The 16518-nt window shown below is 25.7% G+C and overlaps 1 protein-coding gene across 1 annotated transcript; it reads right to left on the reverse strand.

Annotated features, from left to right (window-relative positions):
* Positions 1-6541: 6541 nt before the first annotated feature.
* On the reverse strand, positions 6542-13133 carry LOC117178436 (ATP-binding cassette sub-family G member 4-like). Its single transcript, XM_033369862.1, has 2 exons — positions 12870-13133; positions 6542-6700 (listed from the first exon to the last, which is right to left on the reverse strand). Exons 1-2 carry the CDS (start codon positions 13131-13133, stop codon positions 6542-6544), a joined length of 423 nt encoding a protein of 140 aa, XP_033225753.1.
* Between the last annotated feature and the right edge of the window lie 3385 nt (positions 13134-16518).

The raw sequence follows: 16518 nt of genomic DNA on the forward strand, positions 1-16518 counted from the left end.
ATATTGAGATCTCTTGAAATTCTTTGAACTTTTTTTTTTAATAACTTAAAATCCTTCAAATCTTTTTAAATTAATGTAAGTCAGTTGAAATGATTTGTTAAATACAATACAAAGCGCGCATTGCGCGTGTTTACTTCCTGAACTTTTTCCTATTATTACAAAAATAATTTGTTAATTATTAACTACTCTATTTATTTTGAATTATTATTTGAAATATATTTTATTATATTATTATGTATGTATGCATTTAATCTCTCCCTTTTACGGGTTTGAGGGCCTCCGCTCCCTGTACATATATTTACAATTCCATCCTTAGTCTAACTTAACTACTACTTATATTCCACTCTTTCGCATTACGTAGGATAAACAATAGTAACAGTAGTGATATTAATTCCTCAAATGAGTGAACTGCCAGGGCTTCCATTTCTTCTTACCATAAAAAAATGCATTTTCCGCGATATTGAAAACAATTTTCGTTTTTTACTGTCCCTTTTCAGGATCACCCGTTTGGCTCTGCCCTACTCCCTTGCTTTTCCTTACTTCTTCCAATTTCTTCAACCACACCACTCCTTGTCCACTACCATCCAAGATCCATCTTACACACTCATCCACACTCAACTGTCCTTCCTCTCCTTTACATCTCTCTAATACATGTGCCCATGACTCCATTTCGTATCCACATACTCTGCATAAATTCTCCTCTTCACCCATCCAAAATCTGCATGCTCTCACTCCTTCTCCCATTCTGAACCGTACAACCCTACTCCACTTTTCTTCCTTTTATATTTTTTGCAAATATTCTGGTTCCGTCAACCCTTTGACCATCATATACCATCTATTGTACCTCGAATCTATAATCTTTGTCCATCTCTCTTCTCCTTGTTTAACCAATAGCTCTAACTCTATGTCCTGCCACTCCATAACCCTTTCTCGAATATTAAACACCCTTCTCATTTTTCTCCTTTCTTCCTCTCATTTTGAATTTCCCACATTACCTTTCGCTTCATTGTTCCGAATTTCGTCGAAACATGCTTGCATATTTTCTCTTCCCAACTCTTCTTTTAACATATATTCTGGGCAACTCCAGCTAACCCCATTACCCACCTCAAAAATCGCTTATGCATGCTCTCTACTTTCCTATGTTCCTTCCATCCCCAGATCTCCACACCATAACACTACACCGCCCACACCAACGCATCAAACAACCTGACCCTCATTCTCCAATCGTTCTTGAACCTTCTCTTTCCTATACCCCATACTTGGCCCATTACTTTACTCGCACATTCAATTCTTTTCCTCACCTGCAGCTCGTTTCCCTCTTCTGCCTCAAACCAAAAACCTAGGTAACAGAACTCCTCCACTATTTCCACTTTTTCTCCGTTCATCTTCCAAACGTAATTTATTTTGCTCTTTCTATTTCTGAAACACATCACCTTTGTCTTATCTACGTTCACAGTCAGCTCTTGTTCCCACATACTCTTCGAAGATTCTCATCATTAGGTTCATCCCCTTCTCGTCATCTGCTAATAGAACTACATCGTCCGCGTATGCTAGAGAGTATAGTTTGCTATTACCCAAAACCGTTCCTCCTTTCTCTTTCTGCTTTAGCTTCTCCTCTTAGTCTGCCAATAGGATACTAAATTGTAACGGACTCAACGGGCACCCTAGCCTTAGACCTCGGCCTGTCCAGAAAACCTGCCCTTTTTTCTTTCCTATTTTCACCCTAATCCTGGTTTCAGTAAAAATTTCCTTTATCCTCTCCACCAACTTTTCCTCTATACCCCTCTCTTTCACTGCCTGCCATAGCACATTTCTGTTCACTGAGTCAAACGCTGCTTTTAAATCTAAGAACAAAGCGACTAGTTTCCCTTTCTTTCTCCCCAAATTTCTGTTAACTAAATAGTTAAGTACGTAGATGTTGTCTATCGTTCCCATCCCTTTTTTAAACGTCTGATTATGTGGAATACTTTCTTTGTGTTCTACCTGACTATTTAAAAACTAACAAAAAAACATATTTGTAAGTATTTAAAGAGTTCTTAAATTTTTTGGAACGAAATCGCTTGAAATTCTTTGCATTCTTTTAAAATAACTTAAACTTTAAATCCGCAGAAATCTCTTGAAATAAAACTTTCTTCATTCCCTAAAGTTCTGTAGAAATTCATAAAAATCCCTTGAAATCGTATAAACCCATTAAAATAAGTAGAAATCATTTTAAATTCTTTTGATATGAACTAAATTAAAATAATTCATTAAATTTGTCGTTAAGAAATGTGTTAAAAAAATGCACGCGCGCTGAGCGCGCTTTTACTTCATAGATTTGATTTATAATATTAAAAACATATGACCAATAAAAAATCAATAACAAATTTTAAAAAAAGAGTCATAGGATTTTTTAAAACTAAATCTTTGGAAATTTTTTATAACCTTTTAAAGTATCTTGAAATCTTTCAGATGCTTTCACATACTTTGGAATTACATCATATCCCTTGAAACGGTTGAAATCCGTAGAAATGAGATTGGAAAAAAATTGATCTTATTCACTAAAGTTCTCTAGAAATCCTTTAAAATCCTTGGAAATGGTGAAAATCTACGAGAGCTTTCACGTCCATGGACTTTTATTTTCTAATATTAAAAACATAAAAATATCGAAAAACTCATAAATATAATAATAATAATCTTCAAAGTCCTTTGAAATAGTTGAAATTCGTAGATATTCCTAGAAAGAAATTTTTATTCTCCGAAAATTCTCAAGAAATTCGTTGAATCCCCTTAAAATATCTTAAAATCGTGGGAAATTGTAAAAATTCATTAAAATCAGTAGAAATTATTTAGAATTTCATTAATATAAATTAAATTAAAATTCACTAAGCTTTTAAAACTTTTTCAAATTAAACGTTGAGGGACATTATATAAAAAAATGTTTCAATTTTTTAATTTTTAAATAAAAAAACTACAAAATTTTAGTTTTGTTTTGGTCTCATTAAGCTTAGGTTGAAAAAAGTAAGAAAAAGAATAAATTATGATATGGATTGAATATTTCAAGAAAAAATATTTAACTTTTGATTAAAACTACGCTTTAATATTCCGAAGTGTTCGAATCTTAGAAATACAAATTATTTTTGAATTTTTGTATAATATATTATGTTCACTCATATGTTAAATTTACGAGATTACAATTTAAAATCATAACATTAAAATATTTAGGTTTGAGAATAGTTCTCTTCTGCAGCCAAATATTATTTTTAGTTATAAACATAATTATTATCAATTATTATAGTTGATTTTAAAAATACTCTATTTGTGTTGATTCTGCGAAAAAATAATTTAGCTTAAAAATTCGATTTGAATCTTAGATCTGAAATTAGCTTAATTTAAAAAAGTTCAATTAATTATAATAGATAATTCTTGGAGAAAAAAACTTGTACTGCTCTTCTTAGAATAATTTTGTACATGTAAAACAAGCCATTTTATTGTCAAGTATTTTTTAATTAGTCGGTTCTCCGTTTAATGATACTTGACGGAATTATTTTGAGACTAAAAAATGCTGACAAAGAAAAGCAAAATTCCTGAATAATAAAATTCTCGATTGACAAAAATTTTCGAATAATAACATTTCCGAATTCGAATATTTCCGATTAATGAAATTCTCAAATAATAAAATTTCCGACAGTGATTTTAGAATCTTTAAACATTAAAAATATTTTTTTTATTAAAATATTTGATTATTGTATTTTTAATAAGAAAATAATATTGATAATATATTTAATTGTTTAAATTCAGAAATTTGTGAGTTCGGATATTTTATAATTCGGCAGTTTTATTGATCAGGAATTTTATTATTTGGAAGTTTTCTAATTTTTGATTTTTATATTTCGGCCTCTTAATAATTTCGTATATTTTAAAGTTTTGGTAATTTTATTTTCAGGGATTTTTCACCCCTCCCATTATTTTTATTTAAATTTAAAATTATATAATTATTAGTATTTTTATACAATATATTATTTTATCATAATTTGTTTATATTCTTTTGGCTTCAGCTCTTTTCAATTGTATTTACAAATATAGTATATTTAAAGAGTAAAGGGGAAAAAGAGACATTTGTCCCGACCTTGTAAAATTCCCGATTAATAAATAATAAAATTCCCGAATTAGAAAATCCGGAATAATAAAATTTTTGAATAATGAAATTTTCGAACAATAAAATCCCCGAATTGGAAAATTCTAGAGTAATAAAATTTCTGATTTATAAAATTCACGAACAGTTTCATATTACCAAACAGGAAAATTCTCGAATAATGAAATTCTCAACAATTTATAATATTACCGAATTGGAAAATTCCCGACAGAAAATTGCCACAATAGAAAATATCCGAACTATAAAATTTCTGAATATAAACAATAAATTCGGGAATTTTCTAGTTCACATATTTTATAATTCGGAAATTTTATCGGGAATTTTCAATTTCGGTAATATTATAGATTATATGGAATTTCATTATTCGAGATTTTTTCAATTCGGTAATGGAAAGACTGAAATATCCCGAAAAATAAAATTTCCGAATAATAAAATTCGCGAATAATAAAAATACCGAATTGGAAAATTCTCGAATAATGAAATTCCCGAATTGGAAAATTTCCGAATAATAAAATTCACGACAGTTATTAATATTACAGAATTGGAAAATTCTGGAATAATAAAATTCTCTACAGAAAATTGCCGACTTATAAAATATCCGAATTGGAAAATTCCAAAAATTAAACATTAAAAATAATTGGTAAAAATAATATTTCATTATTGTATTTGTAATAAATGAAATATATATTTATAAAAAATTATAATTGTTTAATTTCGGGAATTTTTCAATTTCGATTTTTCATCATTCAGCAATTTTTCGGTCAGGAATTTTATTATTCGAAAATTTTATTACGCAGGAATTTTCCAATTCGGTATTTTTATTTTTCCGCAATTTTCTTATCCGCGAATTTTTTTATTTGGGAATTTCACAGTGTCAGGAATTTTAATTTTTGTGATTTTTCAGTCCCATTAGTTTGAAAATTGTGGTACCTTCTAAAACGTTTTACTTATCATTTATATGTAATTACTTTATTTATTTCTAATTATAATATTTCTAGTGAATTGTAAGTTTCACATCTATAATTATTTTCTTTAAACTAGGAAATAAATACATCCTTTAAATTTTCTGAAAAATTACTTTATTCTTAACAAACATTTATTATAAAACAGTGTGACAATATTGTGACCATGGAAGTGATATAAAAAATTAATTAATTAATTAATTAATTAGTTAATTAAATAATTAATTGAATCAATTAAATTAATTAAATTAATTTGATTAATTTAATTAATTAATTTAAGAAGAATTTGAGGAATAAAATTCAAATTAATTTAGTTCATTAATTAAATTAAAATCAAATTCCTCAATTAATTAATTAATTTCATTTAACTTTGTTAATTTACGATTGACAACGACCGCTCACGGGACTGGATCCATATACAATTATACACGATACATCCAAAAAACACAAATTTTAATCCCTTCTAAGGCACGTACCTAATATCGTAAAAATGAATAATAATAATAAGTTTACAATAAAAATCGCACTACTTCCTTAATACTCCTTATAGTTTGTTTTTTCTTCTTTTCTACAACTTGTAAATATTAAAGGATATTTGAGGCTCTTAAACAACTACAATAAGTAAACATCTCATGTAAAATTGTCAGACCGCAACTGCAATCTTCTCCTCTCGCCTTGTCATGCTAAAAATTCAAATGCTCTCGTCCTCTGCAACTGAGTCAAATAAAATAATATTTGGTTTTTCAATCTCCGAAATTAACCTGGCAAGATAAACTAGTCCGAGTCAGTTATCCGTGCATGTTAAAAAAATGTATAAGCCTCGCAAGAATCTTTTCGTCTCCATCGCATCTCTAAACTCACAGCCATTGGCAGACGAATTACAAAATAAAGATCTCTCGCGACGAATCTGTCATCAATTGTAAAAAAAAAAAACTTTTCCAAATAAAAAATAAAAATAGAAAAAGACACAAAACTTACAAAAGGGATAAAAAAAAGTACTGAAGTTGCAAAGCAGGCCTGTCCTGCGAGGAGAAATTCCTTGCGGAAATTTTTCCTCGCTGGACAGGCCTCTTCTAAACAGTTCAAGTTAACAAAATTTTCGAAAAGTGTCCACACGCGTCGAACGAGTCGAGAAAGGAGAAAAGTAGTACCCTGAACAACGAATGCATCGTTCCAATTACCATGTTGTCTGCTCTCTGAATTAAGGATAAATAAATTAACGTACATATTTGTCTTCAATCATAAAAAATATGCTGCGATACGAAGCATATTTGTTATATAAAAAAAATTCTTCCTTAAAATCAATCGCCCTTTGAATTTGACAAGAATTTCCGCGCTTCGCCTTCCTCGGCGGCTTTCCTCGCGAAAATTAAAAAAATAATCGCCTCAAGTAAAAGGAAATAATTGGGCCCTTAGGAGGAGCTTTCAAAAAGGCTCCGAGAAATTATCGAGCACTTTTGAGTTTCCAGCGAAGGAAGAGGTAGGCGGAAATTCGCAGGATTACGAAAATCAAGAGCAGGGCGAGAATATCAAGCATAAAGTCTGAATTCACCATGTCTAGAGTCTCTAGAGTCACTTTTGGGTGCTTGAAATGGCAGTAGACCTAGAAAAAATATATAATTATTCGAAAATCGTCTCTTTAAGGAATTAATGTAACATTTAGGGTTGCTAAAAGATTCCAATTTTGAAATACTTTGACTCCTTCACTACACTCTGAACAATTCTTCATTTTCCCTGGTCATTATACATTTTTTACAAGGAACAAAAATGCTTACTTAACAAATTAGTCAATCCGTAAATATGTTTGAAGTTAGAGGAATTGTATTTTCAACAAAATAAACGCATTTTTAAACAAGTAGTTGATTTTTCAACCAAGAAGATTTACTGTCGAAAAAAAAGAATTTTCCAAAAAGATACATGAAGTTTCAATAATTTTAAAGTTCGAAACATCGGTTTGACGAACAAGAGCAAATTTAACCTAATAATCAAATTTTTAACCACACAAATGAATTTTCAATCGAAAAGATTAATTTTCTACCAAAAATAAGAATTTCCAACAAAAGATATGAATTTCCAATCAAATAGTTGAGTTTTAAACTCCAAAAGATTAATTTTGAATAAGAAATGGAAGAATTAAATTTCCAGTCAGAACAATTAATTTAAAAAAAAATAAAAGAAATTTCCAACAAAATAATTGAATTTTCGACCAAAAAGATGAATTTACTACACTAAATAAAAAAATGAAGTTTTAACAAAAAGTGGGCAAGTTGATATTTTTATAAAAAAAATATTTTTATTTTTAATCAAAAATATAATAATAATAATATTATAAAAAATACGAATTTTCGACAGGGTAGTTAAAACCTCAACCAAAGCAGATTAATTTCCAATCCAAAAAGAGGAATTTTCCTCATAAGAGTTGCATTTTTAACTCAGGCAGATTTTTCAGCCAATAAAGAAAAAAAAATCATTTCAAATCTCTGATTTGTAATCCAAAGTATAATCGAAAATATAAGCTGGGATCAAAAAAGTTAATTTATATAATTTTCAACATATTACATGAATTTTCAAATAAAAAATATTAATTTTCAAGCAAAGAAATACAAGGACTTTCAAGAAAATAGTTCAATTTTTTAAAAAAAATTCATTTTTAACTAAAATTAGTTTTGAACAAAGAACATTAATTTTCAACCAAACTAATTCATAAACTTTATAATCTTTTAACATAATTAGTAAATTTTCGACTTGAAAAAATAAAAACAAAAAAAAACGAATTTTGGATATAATAGGCAAATTTTCAACCAAGAAAATTGATGTTTTACAAAAAAGATGAATAAGTTTTTAACAAAATAGTTTAATATTTGACCAAAAAATGAATTATCAACCAACCGGGTTAACATTCTATCAAAAAAGTCGAAATTTTCAACAAAATACAATTAAATTAAGAATTACCAAAAAAGTAAAATACAAAAAGTTTTGAACAATTATATTTTTTAAAAGATTTTAAACAAAAACATAAGAAACTTTAAAGGCATTTTCAAAGGCAGTTTCTTTAAATTAATTTTTCTAAATTTTAAGAAAAATTCAAATCGTTTAAAAAGATATTTTGGTGTTTATATAGTTTTGAAGTGATTGAAAATATCTTAAAACTGGGAATGGTTTCCAAAAAGTCAGTTATTTGTTATTTAGTTCAAAATTTATAAGTTCTAAATATATTTTAAATTGGCTTAAATTTTTTGAATATTTGATAAAGTTCTGTAAAATAAACAAATGTTCTTCAAATTTTCAGATTCTTTTTTGACACCTCTGAAATCTTGAAAAATCATTTTGAATTTTTTCAAGAATGTTAGGAAAATTATATCTCTATATAACTTTAAAAAAGATATTTTAGCGCTCCAAGAGTAATAATTTCAGTATAAATGCATAAAACTTCAAAATAATTAAAGTTAAATTCAAAATATGTCCAATGAATTGGAAAAATTAAAAAATACTACTAATTTCTATAAAATTGGAATGAATTTAAATGAATTAAAGATAAAAGAGAATAATTTGACAAAACTCCTGAAAATTTAAAGTAAATTAAATAAAAATTAATTGAATTGAAAACCATTTAAGAATATAAAAAACTTAATTGAGTTCAGTAAATTTGAAACGAACTTAGAAGAATTCAAGGGAATTCAAAAGAATTTGTCGAAATTCTCAGGAATGCGTGATGAAACCAAAGAAGTGATTAATGATTGTAAAACAATTCCAGTTAAATTAAAAAAATTCTAATGCATTGGCAAACATTTTTTTTAATCGAAAAAATTCTATTCGTTTTAATACAACTTGAGTGGATTTAGAGGATTTGAAGGGAAACGAGAAGAATTCAATGAAATTTATTTTTAAAAAATCAAATTGAATTAAAAAAGCAATCAAATGAATTTAAAACAATTTAAAAAGATGAAAAAATCGTTGAATTGAGTACATTTGAAAAAAGTCTAGAAAAATTAACGAGAAATTAAATCCATTACATTAAGTAGAATTGACTGAATTTAGAAGAATTGAGAAGAATTTTCAAAAATTCAGGATAAATTATTAAAAGTTCGAGGCGAATTTTAAATCAATTGCAGAAAATATTTGAAAATGTATTGAAACCTTTGAAACCTTACGAAATCCCTCATTTCTTGTGAATAAATTCTTTGAAATCTATTAAAACATTATAAAATATCATGAAATTCTATGAAATCTGATATTTTCTGAAAACCTATAAAATTAATTAGATTACTTTGAGAGAGAAATTTATTAAAACCTTATAGGTCCTGTAAAATCCTTCCATATCTCTTAAAAATGCCTGGAAATCTTTTGACATACCGAAAAATATTTCAAATCCTTTAAAATATTTTGAAATGCCTTGACATTTTTTATTGAATAGGGTTTAAAATTGTTTTTAAATCCACTTATTTAAGTAGAGTTGACTAAATTCAGAATAACGCAAGTAAATTAAAAAAATGCTAAAGAATTCAGAATAAATTAATAAAAATGTAGGCTTTTGCTGCATAAATTCTTGTAAATCCACCAAAATATTATCAAATTCCGTGAAATTCCATGACGATATTTTCTGAAATCCTGACTGATGTATTAAATTATATGGAGTTTTAAAATTTCTCCAAACTAATAAAATTAATTCAGAATTCTTTGAAATTTTTTGAAATTCCCTAAAATATTTTTAAATCAAAGTTTTTGAAATGCCTTAGAAGTTTTTTAAATACCCTATAATAATCTTGAAAATTTCTTCAAATTATTGAAATCTATTAAAAATTTCTCGGAATTTTTAAAAATATCCAGAAATATTTCAAGAGAATTCCAGACAATTCATAAATAGAAAAGAAATTACTAATAGTGCCTGGTGTAGCAGCCCTAATTATATTTTTACAGTTACTTCTTACAGAAATTCCCTGATTTGCTACTTTTATTAAAATCCATGACTCTTAGAGAATTTTAATCAAAAATATTATAGAAAGGTCTAAAATTAATTATTAACTACAATAAGGTTGGTTCATATTGAATTTAAATTTAAATTTCTTTCTGATAGTTCCAAATTGGTGACGCGATCTGTTCGGGTGCGAGTTCTGCGAAAATTTAAATTTAATAAATGAAAAATAGCTTTCTCTAAACAAATTATTTTCAGAAAATTTATAGTTTATTTATAAAATAAAGAGAGTAAGTCATTCAGTTTGAAGAGTAAGAATTTAATATTTTAATTACTGTTTACTTTTTCTTGTGCCGTTATGAATTTTACAAACATAACATTATTGTCTACTGGAAAAATTCAAAGCACGTGATTTGATAATTATTGTTTCTACAAAATAGTAGCAATTTCAACTAATAAATATAGATTTTGAACCAAAAATGAAATAGTTCAGCTTCAAACCAAAAATATGAGTTTTTGAACAAGATGATTCAATTTCTACTGGAAACACAAATTTTCAACAAAATACATTAATTCCTAACTCAAAATAAAAAATTCGAACTAAAAAAAGTAAATTTTCTACTTAAAAAAAATTGCAGCAAAAGAATTTAATTTTCAAATAAAAAATCAAACATTTTCAACCAAAAATGGAATAGTTAATAGATAAAACTCAAATAAATAAATTTAAATGCCAAACGACAAGTGTTTCTTAATTTTGAAACTGTGTGTAGAAAAGAAATTTATAATACAGTTAATAACAGATTTGTACAGCTAAAAGAATTTTCTGCTCTGCTGCAACTGCAGTTTCCCGAAAGAAATATTGGATTTTTTTATTGTTCTTGGAAACGCCACAAGATATAATAAATGAGAAAAGAAATTTGTTGTACAACTTTTTTAACTGTGCAAACTATTCTCTTAACATTTAATCGTATCTATTTATTGTGAGCAAGGAAAATACGAAAATTCGATTTTATGAAAAAAATTCTCCTGGCCACAAAAGCTATTAAGCCGGCATAAAACTAACAAAATATTTTTCTTATGATAGTACAACTACAAAAAGAAATTAAAATTTTTTTTCGAAAATCGCAGGAATACGTATCGCCGAATTTTCTCTAAAAAATAAGCAACACATTTTGTCATTTTCAATGGTCTAAATTAAAGAATCAATTAATTGATTTAAACAATTTCAAAATTATAACATTTTAAGCAATTTTAAGCTAGAAACATTCAAAATGGAACCATTAAATTTTTTCTATAAACTGATCAATACTTAAATTAAAATTTTTTTATCTTAAATAGTTTAGAAATCCTTAAAATGCTGAAAAATTATATTTCAAAATCATGAAACATTTAAATTTTGATAGAGTTTTTGTCAAAAATTAAATTATTTAAAAAATTTGTTCAGAACTTCTAAACATCTTTTAAAATTATTCGAATTATAGCTAATTTTTTTTTTAATCCTGCAAAATTGAAAAAATTTCCTTAAAATCTTCCACATTCATTTTTAATAATTTTGCAACTATTTTTTTAATGTTTTTAAATATTCCGGTTCAAATTAATTTTTCGTAATAACAAATCATTTCTCTAGGAAATGTCTTCTAAATTTTTTTATCGAAATGTCCCAAGACAACTTGACTTACAATTTATTTTTTTTTTAAATAAAATTATTATTTTCCAAGTTTTTGTTTTAGTTTTGAATATTTAATTCATAATTACTAAATTTAAATGAAGACATATATTTCTGAATATTATGTAATTATTCTTTTTCTTAATAGAAAAATTTCAAGTTGTATGGTTTAAAAATGGAATATTTTAGACTGAAATAATATTTGAAATATAATGAAAGCCTTTGATTATAAATATATTATTTTGAAGTTATCTAAAAATTTTTAATATTTTATAAATTTTCAATCGGGCGTTTACATTTTTTTATCTAATAAGAGTTTCCAATTGAAATAGTTTTATTCTCAACGTTAAAATCTGGAAATTCTAAAATTGTGAACTGATTCCGTATCGTATTTTTAAATCAATTATTATTCACTTTTTAAATCTTAAACTACAATTTAATTTAAAAAATCATTAATTAATTTATAGTCACAGCTGATCAACTAAAAATGCTTTTCATCCAAAAACTTCCATTTAAAATTCTTCTCTAAATTTTAGTTGTTTAAATCTTCAAACCTGAATTTTAAAATTGTTTAAATTATAATGTACGCTTGAAAATTAAAAAATTAAATTGAAAATTTTTCAAGTGAAAGATTTTCGAATTAGGCATTCTGAACTGAATGATATAATGGAAAAATATCACAATTCAATTAACTATTTAAAAAAAAACGGTTGAAAATCAAATTTGGACAGATTTTTTTTCTAAAAATGTTTAAAATTTCCAGTCAAAAATAAATTCACTGTCATTTCCCGGTTTTCCGGGACAGCACCCTGTAATTAATAAAACTAATAAAAGATTGTTTCCAATCTTTTTAAATTCCCTATAATATTTCACATTAAAAGCTCTTGAAAATGCCCTAGAACTTTATGTAAACACTCTAAAGATCTTAAAAAATCCCTTCAAATGATTGAAATTTATTCAAAATTTCTCAGAATGTTTAAAAATACCCTGAAATATTTCAAAAGAGTTCAAGACCATTCAGAAATAGGTATATGCCTCAATTTTATGAATTACTCTTTTACCTTATTTTATAAATTAACTATAGCCTTTTATAAATAATTTGTATAAGAATAAAAAGCTACTTTTCATTGATTAAATTTAATTTTTCGCAGAACACGAACACGAAAAGATTGTTTTTGGAAATGAAATAGTTACCTGGTAGCACTTTAGTTTCGATCGGCCGGCATAGGTGGCCAGGGCTGTTCCCTCGAAACCGTATCGAATATAACTGAGGTAGGTGATCCACCTTAGGTAGACAGGAATCGCGTCAAAACTGACGAAAAATCCTGAGAATAGAAGGAAGGGTACTGACATCACTGGAGCCAAAAAGACACCGTTTTGGACATTCATGGCCGCTCCGACTACCAATCCGACTGATTGAGCCACGAACGAAATTAGAAGACAGGCTGAGAGGAACATGCTGAATCTTGATAACTCGGTAGGTTGGCTTGTCAGGAAGTAGACGATTGTCACGTAAATTATACAGAATATTGCCTGTGGACCAAAGAGATTTACATTATTTCACTACATTTCAAATCCCCGTTCATTCATTTCAACTATAAAAAATTACTTATTAAGAGAATAGTTTAATTCTTACCAAACAATATAATTTTCGATAAAATGGTTGAATTTTTAACAAAAGTTTTGAATTTTCAATACAATATTTATATCTTCAACCGAATACAGTTAACCTTTTTCACCGAAAAAACGGAATTTCAAACAAGTAGTTAAATTTTCAATGAAAGAGTTGAATTTTCAAAAAATAATTATACTTTCACCAAAATATCTGAATTTTCAAAAAAGTAGTTGAATTTTCAACTAAAACATTAATTTTCATCGAAAACAAGCGAATTTGTAACAAAATAGTCAAATTTATAACAAACAAGATAATTTTCTTTACAAAACCATTGATTTCTCAAATCTAAAATCTAAATCTTCTATACAAAGACGAATTTTCCCAATTAAATAAATAAATCGTCAAACAAACAACAAAATGTTTAGCAAAGTAGTTCAACTTTCAACCCAGAATTTGAATTTGCAACAAACTATTTGTATTTTTAAATAAAACTTCGAACAAAAATATTTGAATTTTCAAAAAAAAGATGAATTCTCAAGGCAAAATATAATTGTTGATATTTCACCGAAAAAACTGATTTTCAAACAAATAGTTAAATTTTTAATGAAAGAGTTGAATTTCTAAAACAAAACAAAAAAGAATTATATTTTCAACGAAATACCTTAATTTTCAAAAAAGTCGTTACAAATAGTTAAATTTTCAATTAAATAGTTGAATTTAAAAAAATATATATTTTCAATGAAATATATAAATTTTCAAAAAAGTTGTTGAATTTTCAACTAAAAAATTAATTTTAATCGAAAACAAGAGAATTCTTAACTAAATAGTCAAATTTTTAACAAACAAGAGAATTGTATTACAAAAGCATTGAATTCTCAAACCCAAAATGTACATCTTCTATTAAAAGGACGAAGTTTTAACAAAAAGGATCAAATTTCAACCAAAAAGACGAATTTTGAAAATTAAAATGATGAATCATTAACTAAACAAATTTTTTTTAGCAAAATATTTCACCTTTTAACCCAGAAGTTGAATTTGCAACAAACTATTTGAATTGTTAAATAAAACTTAAAAAAAAGTATTTGAATTATTAACAATTATATTTTGCCTTGAGAATTCAAGGCAAAATATAATTGTTGATATTTCACCCAAAAAAACAACGGATTTTCAAACAAATAATTTTCAATGAAAGAGATGAATTTTCGAAAAAAAAATTATATTTTCAACGAAATATCTGAATTTTCAAAAAAGTAGTTGAATTTTCAACTAAAAAATTAATTTCCCTCGAAAACAAGAGATAGTCCATTTTTTTACAAAACCATTGAATTCTCAAACCCAAAATCTACGTCTTCTATAAAAAGGACGAAGTTTTAACAAAAAGTATTTAATTTCAATCAAATAGACGAATTTTCCAAATTAAAATAATGAATCATCAAACAAACAAATTTTTAGCAAAGTAGTTCAACTTTCAACCAAGAAGTTGAATTTGCAAGAAAATATTTGAATTTTTAAATAAAAAACGATTAAACTTCAAACAAAACTATTTGAATTTTCAACAAAAAGATCAATTTTGAGGGCAAAATATAATAGTTGATATTCCACCGAAAAAAATGGATTTTCAAACAAGTAGTTAAATTTTCAATTAAAGAGTTGAATTAAAAAAAAAATAATAATAATTATATTTTCAACGAAATACATGCATTTTCAACTAAAAAAATAATTCTCAACAAAAACAAGTGAAAATAATTATACTTTCAACAAAATATCTGAATTTTCAAAAAAGTAGTTGAATTTCTAATTAAAAAATTAATTTTCATCGAAAACAATCGAATTTTTTACTAAATAGTCAAATTTTTAACAAAAAATACCATTTTTTACAAATCCATTGAATTCTCAAACAAATTAAAATAATGAATCATTAGACAAAATTTTTTTTAACAAAGTATTTCATCTTTCAACCCAGAAGTTGAATTTGCAACGAACTATTTGACTTTTCAAATAAAAAAAGATTAAACTTTAAACAAAAACATTTGAATTTTAAATAAAAAGATGAATTCTCAGGTCAATATATAATAATTGACATTTTAACAACAAAAAAACGGATTTTTAAACAAATAGTTAAATTTGAAGTTAAAGATTTAAATTTTCAAAAAAATAATTCAATTTTCAAAAAATTCATGAATTTTCCAAACAATATTTGAATTTCCAATTAAAAAATTAATTTAAAAAAAAGCCACTTTGGAACTATATAGTCAGACTTTTAACCATTAAATAAAAAGAAAATTTTATACAAAACTGTTGAATTTTCAAAGAAAAAATCTTAATTTTATATAAAAAAGAACTTTTCAAATTAAAATTATGAATAATCAACCAAAAAAATTGCTAGCAAAATTTAATTTATGAAATAAATTTTTTTTAATGGTCAAATTTTCAAACAAAAAAAGAATAAATTATAAACAATAGTTGAATTTTCAAAAATAAGATGAAGTCTCAACGCAAAATATAATAGTTGATATTAAAACAAAAAACGAATTGAATGAAAAAAAAAATTGCAACGAAATACATGAATTAAAAAAAAAGATTAATTCTCATATAAGAAAATAATTTTCACCAAAAAAATAGTGAATTTTCACCTAAATAGTCAAATTTTTAACAAAATCGAAAAATTTTCTACATAACTATTGAATTCTCAATCCACAAATACTTATTTTTTATAAAAAAAAGGAAGTTTTAACAAAACAGATTAATTTCCAACCAGAAACAAATTTTGCAGATTAAAATTATGATATATTGACCTGAGAATTGATCTTTTTATTCAAAATTCAAATGTTTTTGTTTGAAGTTTAATCTTTTTTACTTGGAAAGTCAAATAGTTCGTTGCAAATTAAACTTCTGGGTTGAAAGGTGAACTACTTTGCTCAAAAATTATTTTTTGCTTGATGATTCATCATTTTAATTTTCAAAATTAGTCTCTTTGGTTGAAAATGAATCTTTTTTGTTAAAACGTTGTCCTTTGTATAGAAAATTAAGACTTTTGTTTTGAGAATTTAACGGTTTTTGTAAAATATAAGTCTTTTTGTTAACAATGGTTTATTTGGTTGAAATTTGTTGAAAATTATTTTTTTATATGAAAATTCAACTATGTTTCTGAAAATTCATGAATTGAGTTAAAAATTTAATTATTTTTTAAAAAATTCAAGCTGTATTTTTTTTTTTTTTTTTAAATAT

This window comes from Belonocnema kinseyi, chromosome 8 (assembly GCF_010883055.1).
Source record: "Belonocnema kinseyi isolate 2016_QV_RU_SX_M_011 chromosome 8, B_treatae_v1, whole genome shotgun sequence".
NCBI classification, from domain to species: Eukaryota; Metazoa; Arthropoda; class Insecta; order Hymenoptera; family Cynipidae; genus Belonocnema; species Belonocnema kinseyi.